The sequence below is a fragment of the Solea solea genome, chromosome 15 (genome assembly GCF_958295425.1).
Source record: "Solea solea chromosome 15, fSolSol10.1, whole genome shotgun sequence".
NCBI lineage: Eukaryota > Metazoa > Chordata > Actinopteri > Pleuronectiformes > Soleidae > Solea > Solea solea.
This window is the reverse complement of record NC_081148.1, coordinates 12605486-12628157: the sequence shown is the minus strand read 5'-3', so window position 1 is coordinate 12628157 and position 22672 is coordinate 12605486. Positions and strand designations below refer to the sequence as shown.

General features: G+C 41.4%; 2 protein-coding genes across 2 annotated transcripts; both read right to left on the bottom strand.

The window, feature by feature from the left end:
• Window positions 1-5196: 5196 nt before the first annotated feature.
• Window positions 5197-9845, bottom strand: emx2 (empty spiracles homeobox 2). The gene is made up of 3 exons (XM_058650726.1): window positions 9125-9845; window positions 7842-8026; window positions 5197-6426 (listed from the first exon to the last, which is right to left on the bottom strand). The coding sequence occupies exons 1-3, from the start codon at window positions 9504-9506 to the stop codon at window positions 6259-6261; spliced, it is 735 nt and encodes a 244-aa protein (XP_058506709.1). The 5' UTR covers window positions 9507-9845; the 3' UTR covers window positions 5197-6258.
• Window positions 9846-12300: 2455 nt separating this feature from the next.
• eif3s10 (eukaryotic translation initiation factor 3, subunit 10 (theta)) lies at window positions 12301-21069 on the bottom strand. Its single transcript, XM_058651919.1, has 21 exons — window positions 20899-21069; window positions 20267-20457; window positions 20035-20171; window positions 19163-19326; window positions 18809-19008; window positions 18386-18594; window positions 18135-18306; window positions 17794-17898; window positions 17576-17674; window positions 17361-17477; window positions 17077-17262; window positions 16354-16701; window positions 16155-16259; window positions 15956-16069; window positions 15743-15865; window positions 15417-15570; window positions 15033-15214; window positions 14799-14881; window positions 14160-14710; window positions 13400-13750; window positions 12301-13093 (listed from the first exon to the last, which is right to left on the bottom strand). Exons 1-21 carry the CDS (start codon window positions 20945-20947, stop codon window positions 12921-12923), a joined length of 3813 nt encoding a protein of 1270 aa, XP_058507902.1. The 5' UTR covers window positions 20948-21069; the 3' UTR covers window positions 12301-12920.
• Between the last annotated feature and the right edge of the window lie 1603 nt (window positions 21070-22672).

Here is a 22672-nt window from a genome sequence, read left to right as displayed (position 1 = left end):
ATTCCCATATTGTTAATGAAGTAATGAAGTGTTACCTTTTTATTTCCCTATTTATTTGATTATTTTAAAGGCCAACTCCTACAGCAAAGAGCTTAGACTTATAAATGAGGTCTGTACTTGTTTTTGTAAACACTTTTATTAATTAAATAATAAACAAAAAGCTGGTGTTAATTTGCAAACTTCATTTTTTTTTTAAAACAAGCTCTATTAATGATCGGTTTGTATTGCGTTATTTAAACAAATGGGAACAGTAATAAGGGTAAGGTTATAATGAGGCTATTAGATCAGTATTTTTTACTTGTGAAGTTGTTTTCTTTTTTTAGTTCAATTTTCCAACACTAATTTATTCTCATGAAAAAATAACTAAATTTACTTTTTTGAAATGTGCCCTAGTTCAGTTTACACTCACACTGAAAATGATCTTAAGTTAAAAAAGCGAGGGACCATCCATTACCCAAGTGCACACAGACAGCTGTCCAAAAAGTCCACCACTAGTATTTTATACCGCCTCACGTTCCAGACACTAAGCACTCAACTGCTGTCAGACACAGCCAATGGAAACTTGATATTTCATGTTTTTTGGGGGCAGATTTTTCTCCCTCCCAGCCACCAAGAGGGGGAGACATAGCAAAGTTCAGTGGAGAGCAGAGCAAGGACAGAAGAACAGGTGCCCACAATTTCACCTGTCTGCTCAAAAACAAGCACACCAACACACCACCAGCTATATTCCATTTCAGCTCTAATTGTAGCCACATTTTGCAGCAAAGAGATGAAACCGGAGAAGAAAAGTGGACCAAGACCCCAGTTTTAGAGCTGATTTCATGGGAAGACACAGACAGTAGAGTTGGTATGGCTTTAACACAAGAGCATTGTAGCTTCAGCAAATAAAAGCAGGAGTGTATAAAAAAACCTGTGCTATTATTTTGAAAAGTACCCTCTGGTTGTGCCACGGCTCCGGCCTGCAAGCTCACAGACCTGCTGGTGGTTGTGGGAGGGGACACAAAATAGTTCAGCAGGCACATGTGATATATTTAGTGAGGCCATTGTTTGTTTTATTTAGGGAACGAATTGAGGATTTTCCAAACTGCAGGGCCCCTGAGGTATTTTATCAGGTGTACAGTCCGCCATATGTTACACATTAGTGAGCTAAGCATATTGCTGGTTGCAGATACAACCTATAACATGTTTGCAGTTTGGAACTTCAGAGGACAAGGGTTGAAAATGTGCTCCCTTCATAGCTGGTGGGCAAGTGGGAAACACTTATATGCAAATGAAACTGCATTACATTGCAGGCCAACTTCCCCCTATCATCAAGGAAAACGGACGTTTGGACTTTATGGCTTTTCAGCAGATCGTGAAGAATATTAATGACTGCAAATAGATATTTACTGCACAGGCCGCTAGAAATAATAAGAGGAAAAACAGCTATTAAAGGTAGTAAAACTTTCTGCGGCTTCCCTAAACTGAGCTGTGTCTGTGCAGTGTGTGGTTGGAGCACGGAGCAGGCCAAGTTCAGGCAGATGCTGGAGGTGTCTGTGGACTGTGTGCAGGGCATTATGGGAGCCAGGCCAACGAGAAGCCTGACACACAAGGAGAAAGAGGCGTCTGTCTGCATGTGCAGGCTGACAGAAAAAAAAGTTTGCTGTTTCTGATATTTCGCAGTATGAAATGGCTGTTTGTCACATGTGGCTGTGTGACATTTGTTGTCTGTGTGTTGTCTGACCTCAGTGGATGTGAGCAGTGGCTGAAACTGTGCATGGGTGTGTCACAGCAGCGTGTAATGTGGCTCTCAGCTTTGTTCATCTATTAACAATCACATGTCGGGTGCCAGGCTCTCAAAGTGTGTGTCAACGAGCCATAAATTCATCTGTTGTGATGGATAGTTTTCCACTAAGTTTATTTTCTGTTTTTCTGTGCTGTCTGGTCTCCTCGACTCATCATGTGTTTTTTAGGTTTTTAGTGAGGATGACGATGAAGGAGTGAAGGCAAAGACAAAGGGGTGGGGGGGGGGGGGGTGCTGGGGAGAAGAAAGAAACCAAAAACCCTTCTGCTGCTGCTGTTTCCAATCTTCCTCATGTCACTTGTGTGACTATAATGGTGCCTTTATGTGAACAATAAAATAACTGATCATAAAAAAAATCTGCTATAATGGAGAATAAAAACATTTAAAGTAAAAAAAAAAAAAATTTTAAAAAAGAGAGAAAAGAAAATGGGACACTTAGCAGAGTGGAAAGACAGCAAAAATAAATAATTGTCTCCAGATGTAACTTTACTTTTTTTGACATTTTATATTAATAACATCACTGTGGTGTTTTTTTTTTGACAATATATAGATTAGATTATATTGTCTAGAACAATTCAGTTAAGAGATACATCTTAAACGGTGTGTCTTATTAAATACAACAGGCCAGTGTGTTTATGTGTATGTGTGCACGTAATTGAAAAAACTAAATTTGATAAACGATTCAGATGCATAACAAACAAAAAGAACACGTAATATGTTATTTTCGCGCCTGCGCACTTGTGTTTGCGCAATTTGCGGGTCACGGCAAATTGTAAATTGCTGCATTTATAGCACAAAAATGATCAGAGAAGCACATCATGGCCACAAACGCTCCTCCCTTCGTTATTAATAATAAAGAAAGAAACAAAATCCCGGAGCTCGGATGTTTAATTTATTATTTTGTAAGCCATTTGAGGGCTGATTGTATGGTAATTGCTCATTAGTCTTGTATATTTATCGCTGCACCTTATGTCAAGGCCGAGGGAATTGTGTGGACTCCATTCTCCCGTTTCAGGGATCAGTTTCAGGTGAAACGGGACAGATCAAGTTAGTGCGGCGTGGCGCGGCTGATGGCAGCGGCCTTACAGGTGCCACCGCCTCCTCACCTCAGCTCAGCAGCCTGATGAGAACATGTTCTGGTGCAGTAACACCAGCAGCGTGTTGACAAACTCTCCAAAGCCATGTCCTTTCAGGAGCCACTTCTCCCGATCAATTATTGACTCCCGGCGCTAATGCGCGTCCTGTTCCCTCCCTCATCCACTATTCACATTAGTGCTGTCAGCGGACGTAATTATAGCTACTAATTGCAGATTAGAGGTTTTGGGTCAGTGGGGTCACTTGATAGGACCGACTACTCTGTTCAATGACGGATAATCATTTCACGTTGCAGGCTAAATGTTTAATGCGGGTGGGGGCTCCATCAGGTCCGAAACTGGGCCGGTTCTGCTGCTTCTGCTGCTGCTGATGGTGGTGAATGAACATTTTAGGCAATAATCACAGAGTTTTATGGAGAGTTTGGCTCCTGGATGAAGGAGCAGCTTCAGTTTAGATAAGCGGGTCAACAAAGGTCCCACAGCCACGGCCCTTTACGCACAGCACGAGCGTGGAACAGGAAGAATGTGTGGTGTATGTATATAGTAGGCCTGCACACACACACGCGCTCTGTTTGAATTCTGTCCAAACCAATTAAAATCACCTGAATTTCGTCTTGAATTGCGCTTGATCGCTCTTTAATAGGATGTGACCAAACGGCGCGCTGAATATTTAAGACGCTAAATAATAGGTTATATGAGTTTACATACACGCAATGTGAGGTTTTTCTCGATCATTTAAATACGACCCAATTTAGCCCGTAAACTACATTCTGTTTTATGAACAATTAAAAGAAAGAAAAATCTACACCATTTCAGAATATATATTTACAATAATCTGGGATATAAAGAGGCTGGGGGTTTAAGTGGTATAATTATTGAGACTATTTAATCTAACTGTTAAATTCTCATGTTTTTTATTCTTTAAACAGAGTTGCAAACCATTTTTTGAGGAGAAAAGAAAGACGGATATTTGCAGGTTAAAATCTAAGGCGTTTGAATTTATCAAGCGGTTCCAGACTCTAATGAGAAGCTTCTCGTCCTCTGTGTCCATACAGGCGCACACAGGGTGGGGTGGAGGGAGGGGAGAGAGAGAGAATGCGCCAAATTTGTTTGCGGCGGATCAAGGCTCACCGCCTCCACTGCACTTTCTTTATCTTAATTCCAACTTGAAAAGATATAATTATCTAGTTTGAACAGGACTGCTATCAAATCCTTCTTTATAGGCAGGGAAGGGAAAAGCTCGAGTGGATTGTGAAGCTCTGAGCCGCTCGGTGTTGCCCGAGATAGGAGTAATGAAGTTGTGGAGTCCGGAGATACAAAGGGCATTAACCTCATTAGCATGAAACCTTTTCTTCTAACTATTGTGGGACCCTTTCAGTCCTCTAATCCCCCCTATTTCAAAGCTGGGTTTGTAATAAAGCTTTTAGGGGTTTTTTTTGGTTGTTTTTTTTTCAAAGCTAATGGTATTCTCTAAAGATTTTATTGCTGTTATAATCTATGGGTTGATTAAGAACTCCCTATATGCCACCCCGTCAACCAGAGCAATAGAAAAAACAGCCGTTTTTTTAGTTTATGAAACAGAAAAACGTGCACCTTGCAACAGAAAACACCAGGAAAAAAAAAAATCATAATCCAGTATAAATTTGTCTGATTTAAAACTGAGCTGCATACTTCTATTGTTTTGCTCTTGAATTGTTTGTTTGTGCGTAAATAGGGAATAATTTCCTGCTTTAGCCTCAAGGCTTCAGTAAAGAAGTCCTGTATAATGATCCCGTTCAGTCCCGAGCAGCAGCAGCTTGCGGCATGATGGAGCCTACAAGACAAGATTTTAAACAAAGATCCTATTTTGCGGCACACTGCAACCTTCCCTTATCGCGTCGCGAGGGCCAGTCAGATTGTACTAAATTATGTCCAACCAAGCCCCATTGGATCCGTGGATTAAGAGATTAAAGTGGACCACTGGGCAATGCACTCCCTTTCCCCCCACATATTACTTGCATGATAATTGCCCAAACTGATTTGCACCTACACAAAAGCTCGTGGAGACTCTTTGTAGCAGGAGCTGCTGCTCTAAAATAAAACTAACGCTGTCCAGTGCGCACGCACACACACGCACACACACTCAGAGAGAGCAGATTACAGACTGCAGCTTTTTCCTGTGAGTTTAAAAAAAAAAATCCTCTCCACGTCATATTCTGTGTGATGATGGAACAGAACAGCAACAATAATAAAGATCCTCCACTGTCTTATCCTGTCAACGGCCTCCCTCCTCCTGCTCCGCGTAATCCAAAAAAACTCTTTACTTTTTTGCGCGCAACATATTGATAAAACTTTATTGACAAAATATTGACAATTACATACTTCTTGGAAGTATACTTTGTGTTAAAATTGTAGCAAACTTAACACAAACACAAAAATTATTTACATTCTGTAAAAGAGGGTTTAACAGAAACATTAAATTTTAGCATTTCTGTACATGGAATACGCTCAGTGCTTGAAGTTTTTTTTCTCTTTTCTTTTTTTTCTCCTCTCAATTCTTGCATTTAGTCCTTCGTGGCAACTTTCACTGGAGGGTCGAGTCCTGACAGAAGCTGCGTGGCGTGGGGCCACTGCAGCGACACATTGGTAAAGCTTTAGGTCAAAGGAATGTGCTGATAGCCTCCCTTTAAGTACTTTATCTGTGGTCTGATTCACCTTTTTAAAAAGATTTTTTTAAATCGAAATTGAGTTTTTGTTCTCTTTTCCTAAAAAAACAAACACTATAACGCAGCACCGCTACTTCATTTTTTTCACAATCACTTTTACACGAGAATCATTAATGAAAGACTGCACACTTTGTAAAAAGGAAGAAGCACGACATCTCTGTTTGAAAATAGAGTTAAAAACACTTTTTTTCTTCTTGGTTTGAGAAAACTTGTCAAATTAAAAATTAGAACAACTACCAGGAGAAAAAAAAACTGTACCATGCATTTCAAGTTTTACAAAAGCAATTTTGGTGTTTTGGTATCTTGAGTGGAAACGGTTTTTGATTTTTTTTTTTTTTTTTAAAGAAACTTCTGAAGTGCAAACGTCCAATATGAATTGGAGAAGAAAGTATTTGGAGGTGGTAGATGGGGGTTGTAGTGGTGGAAGGGTGCAGGTGGGTGCACTGAGACACTGTCAGTCACATTTCCCCGGGTCATTTGGACTGACAGACCCACTGGTGACATCAGTGCCACCAGTCAGATTCTCTCACCCTCAGCTGCCGATCTCCGGAGATGTGAAATGTGACATTGGCTTTTTTTTGTTTACCCTCTCTCTCATTGTCTCTACACGGCATCCTTTATCCATGTCCTCCTTCACACAGACGATCACATAATATAGTCTTGTTTGTTTTGTTTTTTAATCGTCCGAAGTGACATCGATCTCCTCTGGACTCGCCTGTTTGGTCGCAAGTCTCCACCGGTTTATGTGATGCGATCCTTTCTTCTTCTGCTGAGACTCCGAGCCCTCCTCCTCCAACTTCTGTCGCTTGAACTTCGTCCTCCGGTTCTGAAACCAGACTTTTACCTGAGGAGGGAGGAAAGATAGGAAAAGAAAAGAAAAGAGGAGAGGAGAAACTGGATCAGTATCAGGAGATAAACCGCTAATGGCCGGTGCGTAAAACCACGCGTAAAAGGGACGCATTGTTTGGACAGCAGAGCTAAATACGAGCAGACAGTAGTGGAATTTAAATAAATAAAAATATAATAATAAAGACAAAATGACATGCAAGCATAAATACAACCTGAACAAATAAAAGACAGGAAAGCAATATTTAATGAATCCAAACAATCAAATTAACTGTTTCTAGATATTAAAATAGGAATGTATGGCTCATCCTATAAAATGTCCGTCATATATGAACATTTACACTGACATTTTATAACAGTGCAATTTATCACACATGACACCGTCCATTAAAATGAAGAATAAATAAAGTAATATAAATAGTATTAGTAAATTTAAATATATGTTTCGCGGAAAAACAAAATAGTTCATTGATTATTTTTCACCCCTCACAGCAATAATAAGAGTTGCATGTGTGCAGCCTACAGGCTGCATGTAAACGAAACAAAAGAATAACATCCATGTCACATACTTAACATACATTTTCACACACTCCTCTAAATCGACTCGGCTGATAATGAAAGGTACCGTGGGGGGGATTAACGACATCTAAATCGATAAATTGTCTGTTCCTGCTTTGTCAATCCGCGGCCCCTTTAGCCCTTAAACGGCATCTGAGGTGCGTTTAATAAGCCTTCAGTGGACTAATTGAAGGAGGTGATGGTTCACTTCTCCCTTCAGCTCCTCCAAAGGCCGCGCGGTGCAGGAGGACAGAGGCGGCGGACAAAAGACAGCGGCTCAAACGGCATCTTAAATATGGCAGGGGGAAATCCAGTGCGCCCGCCTCGCTCTTTGAATCGCCTATGCCATAAAATGGTTAACTGGTTAATTTGCCCTCCATTTTGAAAGGCAACATTCTCTCCCCCCTCAAAACAAAGTAATCCAACCCCTCCTGAAACGAGGTTAGGCCTCTACAATGACGGTGGATTTCATCCAACAGGAAAGCCTCTGTCTTCCGTTAACAACACTCGTTTATGGACCCGATGTGCAATTTATTATTTTTCATTATTGTAAAATGCCTGTTTTTCTAATATCACAACTGCTCTTTATTTGTACGTGTCAATATCGTTGTTCATTGTTAATATTTTTTTTATTATAGTGGCCTAGTTTTAAAATACTCGTGACGCACGGTGCCAAAGAAAAACACTTAAATATCACACACTACGTCCGAAATATCGTTTTATGGCCACAATAAAAAAAAGGTTATGAAGTACAAAAGCATCACACAACAAAAAAAAATAAGAAAATAAGAGCACTGCTGCTGTTTGAACGCAAACAAAACAAAACAAAATACAGAGAGTAAAGGTGTGTCTTACCTGAGTTTCTGTGAGGCTAAGGCTGTGTGCGAGCTGCTTCCTCTCTGCTCCCACCACATAATGGTTTTTCTCGAACGCGTGTTCGAGCCGTAGGAGTTGTGAGGGAGAAAACGCTGTCCGGATTCTTTTGGGCTTTCTGGCCAGCGCGTTGTGCAAAAGGAAGCTCTCTGGACTCGTTTCATTTCCTGGAAACGAGCAGAAAACAACGAGGGTCTGACATGATCTCTTTTTTGTATTTATTATTATAATAATATTATTAGTATTATTATTTGAACAGTTCGAGGCCTGCAGACAAGTGTGGAACAATAACACACCGAGTCTGCAAATATGATGTGATGATAATAATAAAATAAGATCAATTGTTATTTAGCAGCGTGTGCTTTTAATTATTATTTAACGTTGTCGATTTGTTCTAACATTTATCAGAGCATGTTTAATCGTGGGCCCATAATTAAATTAACTTGAAAACAGTCTTTGTTTACAAAAACAAAATCGCAGGTTAAACGAACAAATGGAACATCTACAAATAAACAATAGCAGGGAAAAAAATAAAATAAAACACTTCGAAATTAATTTGAATTCACTTTATGATACATTTTATTTCCTGGGGGAAATTTAAATAATAAGAAATAAAATAGTACAAAGCGAAGTAATCGTAATTGTATAATTATTATAATAATAATAATAATAATAATAATAATAATAATAATAAAATAATTGTCGTCGACTCCCTAGAAAAAGCACCAGTGTTATTATGTAATTCTTATCTTAAAGGTAAAAGTGCAATTAAAATGTCAAACTAGTCTAATTAAACCACGGTGCAGTGAGGTTTTTTTCGTTGGTTGTGACGCGTGGATGTAGATCATATGCTATAAATAACCTGCAGACTAACAGTGTACAAACATGTCAAATATGCCACTGCTCTTTTTCTTCAAAGCCACGAACAGAGAACACCAAACAGCAGAAACACGAGAAACTGTTATTTCTCAACTCTCAACAAATTATTTCTAGTGTTTTGTTGAAATTGATTGCACGGTCACTTTAAGGGGGGATAATCCTTTAAATGTGCTGCGGATTGGAGATGATTTACGGCTTTAAAAAGAGGTCATCTTCACTTTGACACGTTTATATTTCTCTTTCTACTCCTCACTCTCTCTCTCTTTCTCTCTCTCTCTCTCTCTCTCTCTCTCTATCTCTCTCTGTGTGTGCTGATGGAGAGTCACATCTGTGCTGTGATCCGAGCCGAAAAAAGTGCACCAAACGAAAGCTGCTCGATCACTTACCTTGAAACCTGTGGCCCAAGTATCTATATCTGTGTAATAACCAGGGGTAGAAAGTTGACGGGTCCCTTTGCTGGCTGGCGAAAAGAGGGTGCGGACTGTGTGAGGAGGAGAGCGGGTGAGCGGCCAAAGCGTGCGGCGGGGCCACGGAATGCACGGGGTTCGGCTGATGAGAGACCGCCTCGGCAAACACCAAGTCCGGGTTAGAATAGACGCTCCTGCCGCCGGAGTGAAAGCCGTTCAGGAAAGGATGCATCTGTCCGGAGTTTGCATAGCTCAGAGCCGCTGGCCTGATCGGTTCCTCGGAGCGGGACACCGGTACTGGATTATCCTTCGCCACCAAAGACTCTATAGTGAAACACCTCTTGGGTGTTGGTTGAAACATTGTCTGATAGTCCAGGTTCCCCAGTTTCAGTTGAAGTCGTCGAGGCGCTCTGGCTTTAAGAATACTCCACACCCAAGAAAATAGGGAAAGTTTCTGCGCAGTGAAATAAGTTGTGGGGAAAAGAGCGACAGCGCCGTGGAAGCCAAAAAATGAAAAAGTGCTCGGCTACTTCCAGACTAATCCATGGATGTGATCGCTGTCCTCGCCGGGTTCGCGCAGACACATTTCTTAGTTCATGAGCCTAATTAGCGCTGCAGTCCCATAAACAGCTTCCTCCGAAGGCTGCACGGGCATGGTGATTGGTCGCTGCTGCTGCTGCTGCCGCTGCTGCTGCTGCTGCTCGCCTAAAGGTGGAGAAGGGGAAGACGCTTAAAAAGTGCGTCAATGGGAAGCAGGGGCGCGGAGAGGCGGACTCAGGCGCGCAACATTCATCCGGACGCACGCGCGCGTGCTCGCGCACATACCTCCAGGACATTTAACAGAGTGAAGTGAAGCAGCAGAGCAGCTCAAGGAGGCCTGTTTATTTCTATTTAAGGCCCGCGACAGGTTCAAAGTGATTTTAAACAAGGGAGGAGGGTGCTTTTATTATCGAGCGATTGTTTTAATGAAGCACAACAATGTTGCACAAACATCAATCAGCACTTAAAGTCTGTTTCCCACGCAGACTAATATTGATCACCATCTTTAAGTGCGCTTCATCAGGCGGCCTTCGTTTGTTCTATCCCTCACTTTTGTTCTTCTCTGTGGATTTGTGTGGGGAAAAAACATTCTTGTTGTTTCGTTGTGTGTTCTTTGAAGATGAGGTTGACTCTGCACGACCACGCGTGACTGTGTGTCTGCATGGGAGACACAAACAAGCTCGAGGCAAAATATAAAACCTTTTTTTCTTTTTTCTTTCTTCTAAATGTTACCAGTGTGTAGAGGGCGCGGACCTGACAGAGGCTTCAGGATCCACTGACACCTTTACACCGATGAGTCGCTGCGTGTCACAGTCGCTCACGGCTAAATGCGCTCAGGTGTTCAGTGGATCTGTCACCACAGTGCGTGGATCAGTGAGTATAGAGCTGCAGCCGTGGCCGCGCACCGTGGGCCTGCAAACACACTATAACACACACTGACATCTAACAAATGAGGTGACGCGTCCTGACACTGGTTCACCCACCTGGCATTTGATTTAAATTATTATTATTATTTATATTTTTTTTTTATTTTCTTGACAGACTATATAATATAAGGTAATTATGGGATTAATGCTGGATAATTATAATTGTCCTTTAATTAATTATTATTATTATTAGTATTATTATTATTATTAGTAGTAGTAGTATCATCATCATCATCATCATCATTATTATTAGTAGTAGTATTATTATTATTAGAATTATTATTATTAGTATTATTATTGCTGTCAGCTTGTGCACCTAAATCCACTTCAGCTATTATTTATTATGGGTTCTACTTAAAGGCGCTTTGGAATCAAATAAGTAGTGAAATCGTTTTGTTGAGCTGTCAGAGCGTCAGTGGCTCAACAACACACAATACGACCACTTTGACATTTTCTGTTTATAACAACACTGAGACATGGAGGATTTCGCTTCGTGAAAGTGGTGTAGCCTTTTATTTTGAAAATATCAATGTTGTGATCAGGAGCTTTATATTATCAATATTATATTTATTATTATTGTGATTTGCATCTATAATTCGTACTAGATGATTTAAAACTAAAATTATGTTTATTTTATTTTATTTATATATTTATTTTATTTAAGTAATTTTATAATAAATTAAATCACACAGTATGATACTGGTCCGATCACGGTCACCTTTTTCAGTGAAGAAGAAGAAACACGGACACACTTTGCTTCCTCAGCTCAGTGAGGCGTTCAGGGTCTCACTCTCTGAACGGTGCTTCAAGGACCTCTAGTGGTGCAAAACTGTAACAAAGTGCAATAAAATTGAATTATTTAGGCAGAAAGGCTGTGTAACAACATAACAGTGGACTGGTATCTCAGAGTTAAATGCACATTGACTGACGTAGAATAGTGTGTAACGTGTGTGAGAAGGTTGTCAGTGAGTCATCATGGTCATTGGATCTTCATGAGTGAGGTCACCTGATTCTGAAGAAACCTCTGTGATAAGAAGTGAAGCATATTCAGCTATATTGCTGATATAGACACTCTTTAAGATTAATTGTGGTACTAACAAAATAACTGAAAAATTGCAGAGCAATAAATATTTAAATGTATGAATGGTTTTCCATTGAAATCAACAGGGGGAGGTGCATGGAAACAGCCGTTTCCAGTCTCTGTCACTTCACTTCAGTGTAGGAACAAACACAGGTCTATAACTCACATTTATCTCGGCAAATAATTTGTTCCTTGTGTTTTAAGATAGATGTTTGAGCTTAAAAGATCCAGTTTGTCTTATTTTCATTTGGCAAAAGACAGATTGTTTTTAAATGACCTCACAATGAGCCTTTTTATCAGGAGCTGGGTCACCTCTACAGAGGCTGCCAGTTTAGATTGCCATTGTTTTCGTTTTTTACTTTTGGGTTTGGATAGCAACTCACATGGAAGGGAAGGATGAGGTGAGAGATATTTAGCTGGAACTTCACAAATAAATATAGCAAAGGTTCACACATTTAACCTTAAAAGAGAGGCCAAAAAAAAAAACTGGTGGCTGTGAATTCTTTAGGTGTCATTCAGACTTGATCAGAGCTGTCCTGACTCAGCATGGGAACCACTGACCTGCCGTCTTAAGCGGTAATACAGCATTTATCAAAAACACAAACATGTAGATGGTGAGCAAACATCTTTATTGATAAAGGCTTCATCTGTACACATGCAACCTGGTTTGGTTATGCTGTTTGCACCAAGATAGAAGCACACACTGGATATCAAGCGAGACCAAATTGAAGCAAATATGATGAAATGGAAATGTTATTTAAGAAGTATCTGAAACAATAAATGAAGAGCAGGTATTACTGAAGAATATGACTAATACATTTGCAGATTGCAGATTTGTGCCATGAATTTATGCAAAGGTGTATTGTTCAAAAGAGGCATCTGGTGATCGACTGAGTTTGTATTGAAAAATGGTGCATGTACACTGGTTTTCAGTTTTATCATTTTAGACAATCTCTCTCCTACAACTGGGACCAGTGACATTTATAAGAAGTTGTTTGCATCATGAGAGTTAAGTGCGGACAAGTCCATTGACTGATAGTGTTTGAGGTGATTTAAGAGCCTCTGGTTCAAAACTGCTGGAAGTCAAATTTAAAATAGGAAAACTATCATCTACAAATTATTTTTCAAAAGGAGTAACACACACGAGCAACTGAAGTGGGTACTGATGGTTTTTTTACTCAAAATGAATTCATCATTATCTGGGCCCATTAAATGCAGTGGCTGTTGCTCAGCGGCGGACAGTTGTCCAGCCATCATCATCCGTCTCGTTCTTGGTGCGACGAGGGATTTCTTTATCCAAACGCCAAGCCTTGTCTCCTTCAGTATCTCGGTCACGCTCCCTCTCTCGCTCTCTAGGCCGTTCCTCTCTCCTCTCTTCACCCGCACGACGCCAGGAGCTTCCTGAGAAAATAAAAGATGCACATGTAGTCGTGTTGATTTTACAATACACAGGTTACATTCAGTCAATGAGACGACACATTCATCTTTGTACAGTAAGACACTTGCTGTGGCTGTGAATAAATAGACAAATATTGACATCTGCTGGCTGAATAAAAAATCAACACAGTTGTTCTGTATGACAAGAGTGCTAAAAAAATAAAAAGGTTAATTGATAACTCCATTAGCAGGCAGCCAGTATAGATACATTAATTCTCAGTGACTGAGGAAAACTATGATACATTCATCCCCAAAACCTGCTCTGCTTACCTTCATCACGATCTGTGGGTGGGGCTCTCTGTTCACGCTCATCCCGGTTGTCTCTATCACGGCGCTCAACACGTCGATCATCACGTTCGCGGCGGTCGTCACGTTCACGGCGATCGTCGCGGTCAGGGTCTTCTTTGCGAGATTCTCTCCAGCTGCTTCCCTCATCTCCACCTGGTCTTCTCCAGACGCCCTCTTCTCTTGGTGGACGACGGTCTCTCAAACCAGATTTTTCCTCTCCATCTTCCTTTTCGTCCTCATTTTGACCACCACCATCGCCACCGCGAGGGGGTCCCCAGCTGTCCTCTCTGGCCTTCTCTCGCTCACGCCAGCCTCCTTGAAGACCAGCATTTCCTAATGAACCAGTTTATGATTAGGAGATTTTTATTGTTGCTGCTGATACTATTATGCCCGTCTTTAGTTTTGTGAAAGGAAACAATGTAAGATTATTTGCAAGCTGTTTCCTGAAAATGGGCTCTTTCAAGCAATACTATCTGACCTGACTGAGGGTGTGTTTGTGTGCATACAGCAGCCGTGCAAGGATGGGTAGCAGCAAAAAGCGCTTATCTTGATATAAATAATAATGTGTAAAAAAAAAATGCATGGAAGATCTTAAGACCACTAAATCAATATCACGAGCTAAAGAGGATTCAAAACTAGCAAAACATTAAGCCATTAACTGTTTGACGAGTTATTTTGCAACCAGCCCCCTAGTGGCATATATTTGGCTATGTTCTTAACAGCTGAATGACTACAGGCTTACCAGGTTTTCCCAGAGATCTCCATGGGTTGGGATCATCATCATCATCATCACCACCACCACCACCACGACGTCCCCCATCATCCATGCCTCTCCTGCCACCTCTCTCGTCATCTCCTCCTCTTCGGGGGCCCCAGTCATCATCAGCCCCACGCCTGGAACCTCTGGAGTCATCCATGCCTCTACGAGGACCTCTGTCATCATCAAAGCCACGCCTGGGGGCACGATCTTCGTCAAAGCCACGCCTGGGGGCACGATCTTCGTCAAAGCCACGCCTTGGGGCACGGTCGTCTTCTCCGCCCCTCCATGGTCCTTGGTCATCAAAACCTCTGCGAGGACCACGATCATCATCCATCCCTCTACGTGGAGGACGATCCTCATCTCCCCCACGGCGTGGACCCCGATCCTCATCAAAGCCACGGCGGGGACCTCGATCCTCATCAAAGCCACGGCGGGGACCTCGGTCGTCACCCCCCCGACGGGGACCGTCACCTCGCCTGAAGGAAGACTCCTTGTCCTCTTTGTCATCATCAGCGCCTTCCTGTCTCCACTCCCTAGAGGGAGAGAGCAGACACAAGTACAGTTTGAGTGAGTTAAGGAAGTTACAGCAAGTCAAATCAGTTTGAAGTTGTCAACACGCACCTGTCAGGCACTGAACGACGCACGGACGAGTCACCTCCCTCCACACGCTTCCTCCATCCTCCCTCCTCCTTTTCGCCCGGCTCCTGTGTAAGCGAAATATAAACACTGTCATTTTTCACTTAAAAAAGAAACTAATTGTTCTGGGTATCAAACACCTAATTTCCACTCCTATTTCATATTGAAAAGAAACCTGCGGTTCTGGCCATCAGTTAAATAAAAGTAGCTCTTTAGTACCTTAGCTTTCTCCTCTGGTGGGCCTTTTCGCTCCTCGTCACGGCGGCGCTCTCTCTCCTCAATCTCCTGCTGACGGGCACGCTGCTTACGCTCCTGCTCTTCAAGCTTGCGCAAACGCTCCTGGTACTCCCTTTCTTCTGCCTCTCTCTGCTCTTGTTCTACGCGTTCAAGGTCTTCACGTTCTGTAACAAAAGACAGAAAATAATGTGAGGCATTTTCGAACTTCATTAACTTATGAGTAAACAGTACCTCATTAAAAATGCTACCACATTAAGGATAATAATTCCAAGGATTTAACAGGTTTCTGTAAGGAACATCATCTTGTTATGTTCATCTTCTTGCTTTCTGGTCATATGTATCCATTTTGTGGTAAAAAGACAATACCTTTCTTGAGCTGCTCCTCGTGGATACGCTGTGCCTCTTCCTCTTTCTGTTGGTAGTAAGAATTACGCCTGTCCTCTTTGCGCTGCCTCTTCCTCTCTTCCAAGCGCTTCTTCCTCACCTCTACTAAACGCTCCTGGAAAGCTTTCAGTTTTTCCTTGACAGACAGAAAAGTGTACATGAAGAACTCCACTTATGTTGAAAGAAGAACTAAATGTTATGGGTTAGCTTTATCGCTATGATATTGAAAGGTCTTCACCTTACCCCCATAAATGACTTGAAAATTTGTACGTTCTAAGTTAACACTATTTCACAAACATTTGACAAACCTCATAAATAAAGCTTCGAGCAGCAGTTATCTTAGACAAAAAGCTCTCTTTGTCCTCCATCATCCTGGACATGCGCTTCTTGTGCTCCAGAGCCTTCTCCCGTTCCACTTTCATGTTACTGATCTACAACGAGAGGGAACAAGTTAAAGTCTTGAATTCTCAAGTTTGTCGAATATTTTTTGGCACTGTTTTTTTTCCATTTTAAAAACATACCCTTTCCTCCTCCTGGAGCTCCCAGAGTTCCATGTCTTTGATTCGCTGCTCCTCATAAGCCTTTGTGATGAGAGGAATTTCCTCGAGGCGTTTGGCCCTCTCAAAGAAGTCAATCTGGAAAAGAAAAACTTCAGTGTCAAAGTCTTCTTATTAATTCATAGGTAAGAATATAGTCAGCACCAACATCTTGCTCAGTTACCTTCTTCTCCTGATTCTTTAGACGCTCCTGAAGTTCCTTCTTCTCCTTCTCCAGCTGCTCCACCTGTTTGGCCATGATGAAGTCAGGATCCAGCTCCTCCAGGTCCTGTGCAAAGCGATGAAAGATTGGTTGATCTTGTGTCTGAAACTTAATATAACCATGATTGAATGCTGCATTATAGAAACTATCATAATTTTACCTCAATATCAATATCCTTGAAGGCCTTAGCTCCGAGTTCAGTCTTCTTGATCTGCTCCAGCCGCTCCCGGACTGTCTTCTTCTTAATCTGCTCATGCTCCTGCATGATACGCTCCTTCTCCCTCTCTTTGGCTTCCTGGCGCAAACGCTCCTCTTCCGCCTTGCGCACTTTCTGCATCTCAGCTTCCCGCTGCTCCAGCTCCTCCTTCTCGCGCTGGATGTTCAAGCTCTCCAGACGCTCCTTACGCTCCTCAATTGTCTGCCTACGAGCCAAGATGCGCTGGTGTTCTTTGCGGCCGTTTTTCTGGTAGGCCACTATGGCCTGCTGGCTATGCTCATCACGCTCTTGCTGAGAACAAAAAAATAAAAATGCAGTTTAGCATTCAAGAATAAAACTGTTCTGTACCAAAGCAGGGTCTGGTTATGAATGAGACTTCACTGCAAGATGAAAATGTACATGTGATATTAAGTTAACACTGGTCACTGATTAAGTGTCTCCAGTTTCTGTGCATCTGCAAATAGTTTCTTCCACTGAAGAGACTTCACGTCTCTTCAGTGGAAGAAAGTATTATATAACATGTGAATGTTGCGTTACCCTATTTTATACTACATTTGTGACACTGAACGCAACAATACAAAGAGAAAGAATTAATTTGTGATTCGAAACAAGGACTTTTTTGTGTTCTTTAAAAAGAAAAAGCATTTACAGATTGATGTAACTCACCAGGGTAGAGGGAGGCTTGATGACCTGGATGGCTTTAGCCAAAGAAGAAGACATGGCAGTCAGCTGGTTTCTTATCTGCTCTGAGGGCATGTTCTGCAGGAAAGGGCCAACAGGAGCATCTTCTTTGGTCGAGTAGTTCAGGTCAGAGCCAAAGCTCAGAGTTCGAGAAGAGTGGTCTATTCTGACCTGTAAGACAAATATGCACCGAAATAGCATAAATACATTTGTCATAACATTTTATTGGTAGTGGAGTCAAAAAGCATTGCTTCGAAACTTGAACTTACCTGCAGATCACAATGGCGGGCAGCATCCACAATGGAGCGCTCCAGCTGGAAGGCATCCACAAATGGAACCAGGGACGCCAGACGGCTGAAATCAATGCTTTGATAGACCTGCGCCACCTGAAATAATGGACGTGGTATAATGACAGTAATTACCATCAAGGAAGTGCAACTGTGAAGATGAGCTTTCCCGAGGAATGAAAAAAATGAACACATACCTGTTGCAGGAGCCTTAAGATGGTATTGCTCTGCAGGTGGGGAACATACTGCTGCAGATCAGGCTCCTTTTCAGCCTGGTCTCTCACCCAGTTCAACACCTAGTTGAAGAGTAGATGTTTAAGTACACTAAAATAAGAAGGGAGTCACTACTCTAAAATTTGTGAAATTATTTAGAAAAATGGCATGCACTTCTCACAGACAGCTCTTTACTATTTACCTTGGTCACTCTTCCACATAGTTTCAGAGGATGAAACTCTACTTCCAGCCAGTTGTAAAGTTCTTTCACGTCAGGTACAATATACTGCATCAAGTTAAACCTCACCTAGAATACAAACATGAAAACATACAACATAGGATTTAGTTAATTGATCAATGCAAATGTGTGCAAATCAATAAATGGTCATGTTGCCTGGCAAGTGGCAACTGATCTGCATTAAAATATTGAGTATTATAGTAAAGCTAGAATTTCAAAATCAGGGGCCATTTTCATAAAAGTACAAAACAAAATGGGGCATTCTGAAAAACACCTGTAACTATTTCCTTTCTCACAAAACATACCATGTCATTGATAAGACTCTGGCGATTTGGTGGAGACTGGAGGGTCAAAAGTGTGGCCAGTCTGCGGTGTTTCTCCACAATGATGCCATCCATGTCCAGCAGCCGAGCTATGTCAGTACGTTCGGGGGTGATGGGAATGGACAGTGTGGCTAGAAGGACTCTGGTGGCCATCCTGAGAATAGAAAGCATTATTAATCATTTGATGATCGAAGTTGAACATGTCCTCTTTTCTAATTATAGGAATTACATACCTCTGCATCTCGTCTTGGGTCAGATTCTTACGCATCTCCCTGGACAGGTTATAGAGCCGATGAAGGGTGCTTGCATGGAAAAGAGCATTTCCAGATTTCCAGAACACAGTGGACACCTTGTTGTAGTAGTTGGCCATCAGCTGGGGCTTGGGAGGCTTCTTGGAAAGAGCAAACAGGCCATGGATGTCTTCAACAGCCTTAAATGCTTCCTGGAAATAGAAACACCACAGCATCAGTATAAATATCTACAAATTGTCAACACATCAATCATTAAATTACAGTGATCACATGTATTTAGTTATTAAGTAGGTAAAACTATACATGTTTGTATGTTTATATGTGGTTAGAGTTTTAGTGACTGTGGTAAAACATGCATCAACAACTGTACAATAATTTCAAAGGTTTGGTGTTTGGTCGACCAACCTGCCACAGCTCCATGCTTATAGCACTGTCCAGCTGCACCAGGCGTGTCTCCAGGTGCATGGACTGGCTTTCAGGATTGTTGAGGTTGATGGCAGTGCTCTGATTGTGGTGACGCTGAATTTGTCCCAGATGCATACGCAGGTTGTCACACAGCTTGCGAAACTCAGCTTTGCGGGTGTACTGAAGGCAGAACTTAAATGCTGCAAAATAGATTAACAGATATTATTACCAGCATATCTATGCAACATAGCAAAGGTTTTTTATTTAAAATGAATTTCCATCCTGTCATTAATTCAATGACACAATAAAATTATGTAATCTTGTAATCTAGATTTTCAGTTTATATCACTATACCTTGCTGGGCGATATCATGGTACAGACGCTCCACCTTGGAGTTGTTTCTGAGCAGGTCCAGGCACTGGCGGTAAGACTCCCACAGGAACTTCACCCAGGGAGTGAGCAGCAAGCGATCAGTACGATCCTGGGTGTCCTCTCCACTCACAGCACTCAAGAGCACACTGAAGTCACAGCACAGTATATATTAACACAACCCCGCTGATGATATGATGATAATTTCTCATTTTTAATTAAAAGAACATTTTTGATCAAATGCTGATTGATCAACTGTCATTAATTATTCAACAGATTAACAAATTGACCAACAATGTCTGTTACCATATAGACATGTAATTTCTCTTGACCATACATGCTAAATAGTTACTTTTATACCAGCAGAGGGTGCACGTCAACCATCATAATAACATCATAAACAGCCTTTCTTAACAACTGGTCTATGTGACAGCTTGTAACCGGAGAGTTTCTGGTTCGAGTCCCCACCATGTCAAAAAACCCAGAGAAAGGTACCCAATCACCATTACTTCCCGGGAACTGCTCAGTGGCTGCCTGCTGCTCCTAATCCTAGTAAAGTTTCTCGTAGAGGATGGATTAAATGCAGAGAAGGAATTACCCCTTCCCCTATGTTAATTTACAATACTACAAGTGTAAATGAATAAGCAACTGTCAATTATTAGCCAATTCACTTATTAGTTAAACTGCATGTTTGCACCATACTATTAAATATTATAAACAGCAACTGAATGTTATCTATCCTTATGATGTCCAACATAAAGTTAAAATTCAGTATCAAATTACAGGTACAGTCCAGCAACTTGGGTGGAAAAACATGCTGTGGCCCGATTTCTAAATAAAAAACAGAGAAACCTCACCTTTCTGGAGTCTGGATGTTGTCAAGATCTTCAATGTCCAGGACCATCTGCTGGGACTCCCCCTTTGCAGTCTCCGTCTTCTCCTCTGCCAGCTTCAGGTAAGCTCGGACCACATCCTCCAGAGATTTGATGTTCACCTGAAAGCAGAGACAGTGGTTTCACGTCAAATACAGATTGTCTGCTTCATTAGACAGCCTTGAATAGCAGAAATCTATGTTTTCTCATCTCATACCTGCTGGCAAATGTTCTTATACTGGTAGAGACCCTCCTTGGCCAGGTGGCTCTTGCGCAGATCCACGCAGAGCTCCAGGTACTTGAGCATGATGGGCTCGTGAATCTTCTGCCATGTTCGATGTTTCTTGCTTTTGATGACATCGTATAAAACATCCAAAGCAGGCTGTTTCTTACCAACCTCAAGAAACTCTGTAAAAAAGAAAACTTAATTAAAGCACCGCTGACAACACTAAATGCACCATAAAATCCCAAGTACACCAGCGATACCCATGTTAGCTTAATTAACATGATACAGTTAGGCCTGTATGCTAAACATTTGACATTAACCAACATACATTTAAGATAACACATTACTTTGTAATTTAAGTAAAATTTTATAATATGACCAGTACCATAGAAATGACATAACCGGTTAGCTATACTGTCTGCAGGACGAACGCTAGCACTTAGCTAAAACCAGATGGGATGACCCGCCATTGTAGCTAGCATTAGCCGTTAGCTTGGCTTAGCGAAGCCGCGGCGTTGAAGCAACGAGGTATTTTCAATGGTGGAGCGAGCTAGTGGTGGCTCGGCTAGTTAGCATATGTGTGAAAGGTACGTGAAAAAGGGCGACGCCGTGAATCTACTCACCGTTCGCTCGTTTAAGAGCATTTTCTGGACGCTGAAAATACGCCGGCATGGTGGCGTTCTAGTGAAACTCAAACTTGGCTGACTAGAATGAATTTTCACAGATTTCACCAGTCCATCAAAGCCACGCACTCACTCGCCGATGCGGTGCTGGCTGAGAAAGGAAGAACCTCGTGAACAGCCTCGGTAGGGTTGCCAAGTCCGTCAGGCCGCAGTATCCTCCTATCACACGCCAAGCAGATGTAGGTCCACCTTCTTTTTCTTCCTAGTTATTGTATATTTTAAATAAGACAGTAATAAGACAAAACAATAACACCAACAAAGTTTTCATCTTATTAGGACCTGTTTGTGGTTTGGATGATTGATAGACTTTTTGATGCCCAGTATGTTTGAATAGCCTCAGCAAACAGCTTTTGGATGCAGCTTTAAATGTTATGACATTGTTTATTAACATTGAATGGCAAAATACTTTAATTCAAAGCACCCTCTCCACACAATGTGACATTCTTTCATCATTCTCTGTCTTGTTACTTATCCAGTATTTTGTATAAAATATTCTATTTCAAATTTCTCGGGGTGAGCACTACATGGAAAAGTTTTTGTAAATCTGTTTGTGGTGTGACACTTTGGAAGAGTCTGATGGAGGAGCACAAGGGATGTTGAAACATTAAACAATTCAAAAACATTTATTGCATTGCCTTGCATATCCTCTCTCTATTGGCTTGACTGTCCTAAAAATGTAGAAGCGGCTTGTTTATCGGTATAGCTATAATATTTCTACTGTACACACTGTGCAGCCCTTAGTCAGTGACCTGCCAAGGTTGAAGCCTGTCACGTGACCCGTTGGACAGTTGTGCAATGAACAGATGGACAGACAGACGGATAAAAAATAAACATTCTTTGAATTAATAAATGGGTGGTCACATTTTACATCACGGGAATCTAAAAACACTTGAGGTCTCAGTTCAAAGTCATCAAAGGACACTTAAGTTGATGGGCAAGATACTCTGCCAGGTGTGAAGCCTGTCATGCGAACATTACTCAACCTATTTCTTTTCTGGAATCTGGAATGTTTTTACTACTGCCTTTTCGTTTTTTAAAGGCATCAGAGGACTCTTGTCTTGTCATGCGACCCAAGACACACAAACACAAAGAGACATCCCTTGAATTAATGGAGAGATGTGAAGACATGATTAATAATATAATTTCCAGTCATTCTTAAAATGTTTTTGAGTCTTGTTGTAGTGTTGCTGTGTTTGTCTTGGTTAGTTGGTAGAGTGGTTTAATGGTAGTGGACAGTGCATTCAGCATAGATCAGATGCAGGTGAGTTGCCACTTGCCAGGCAACCTGACCGTTGACTGATTTGCACACTTTTGCATCGATCAATGATCAGTTAACTAACTGACGATTGGCTAATTAACTAAATAACTGAGTAACTAACTGCAGTTAAGCACCATTACTAATTGGAGATATACAGTAAATGACACTTTGAAACCTAACAACAGTCACTGATAATTGGTAACAACTGTATTCGGGAAGCATGAATTTGTCACTTGATTAGGTGCACCAGTTCAACTGCTTTTAACACAGATATCGAATCAGCCAGTGTCATGGCAGCAACTCAATACATTTAGGCATGTAGACATGAACTGCTGAAATTTAAACTGAGCATTGAAATGGAAAAGAAGGGTGATTTAAGAGACTTAGATTGTGGCATGATTGTTTGTGCCAGACAGGCTGGTTTGAGTATCTCAGAAACTGGTGATCTACTGGAAT

Coding starts and splice junctions, on each gene's coding strand:
- emx2 (XM_058650726.1), bottom strand. CDS start 9,506: ATGTTTCAACCAACACCCAAGAGGTGTTTCACTATAGAGTCTTTGGTG. Junction 8,027..9,124: donor CTTGGGCCACAGGTTTCAAG/GTAAGTGATCGA, acceptor GCTCGTTTCCAG/GAAATGAAACGAGTCCAGAG. Junction 6,427..7,841: donor TTAGCCTCACAGAAACTCAG/GTAAGACACACC, acceptor CTCCCTCCTCAG/GTAAAAGTCTGGTTTCAGAA.
- eif3s10 (XM_058651919.1), bottom strand. CDS start 20,947: ATGCCGGCGTATTTTCAGCGTCCAGAAAATGCTCTTAAACGAGCGAAC. Junction 20,458..20,898: donor TGCTCTTAAACGAGCGAACG/GTGAGTAGATTC, acceptor TCTTTTTTACAG/AGTTTCTTGAGGTTGGTAAG. Junction 13,751..14,159: donor GAGATCTCTGGGAAAACCTG/GTAAGCCTGTAG, acceptor CTGGTTCATTAG/GAAATGCTGGTCTTCAAGGA.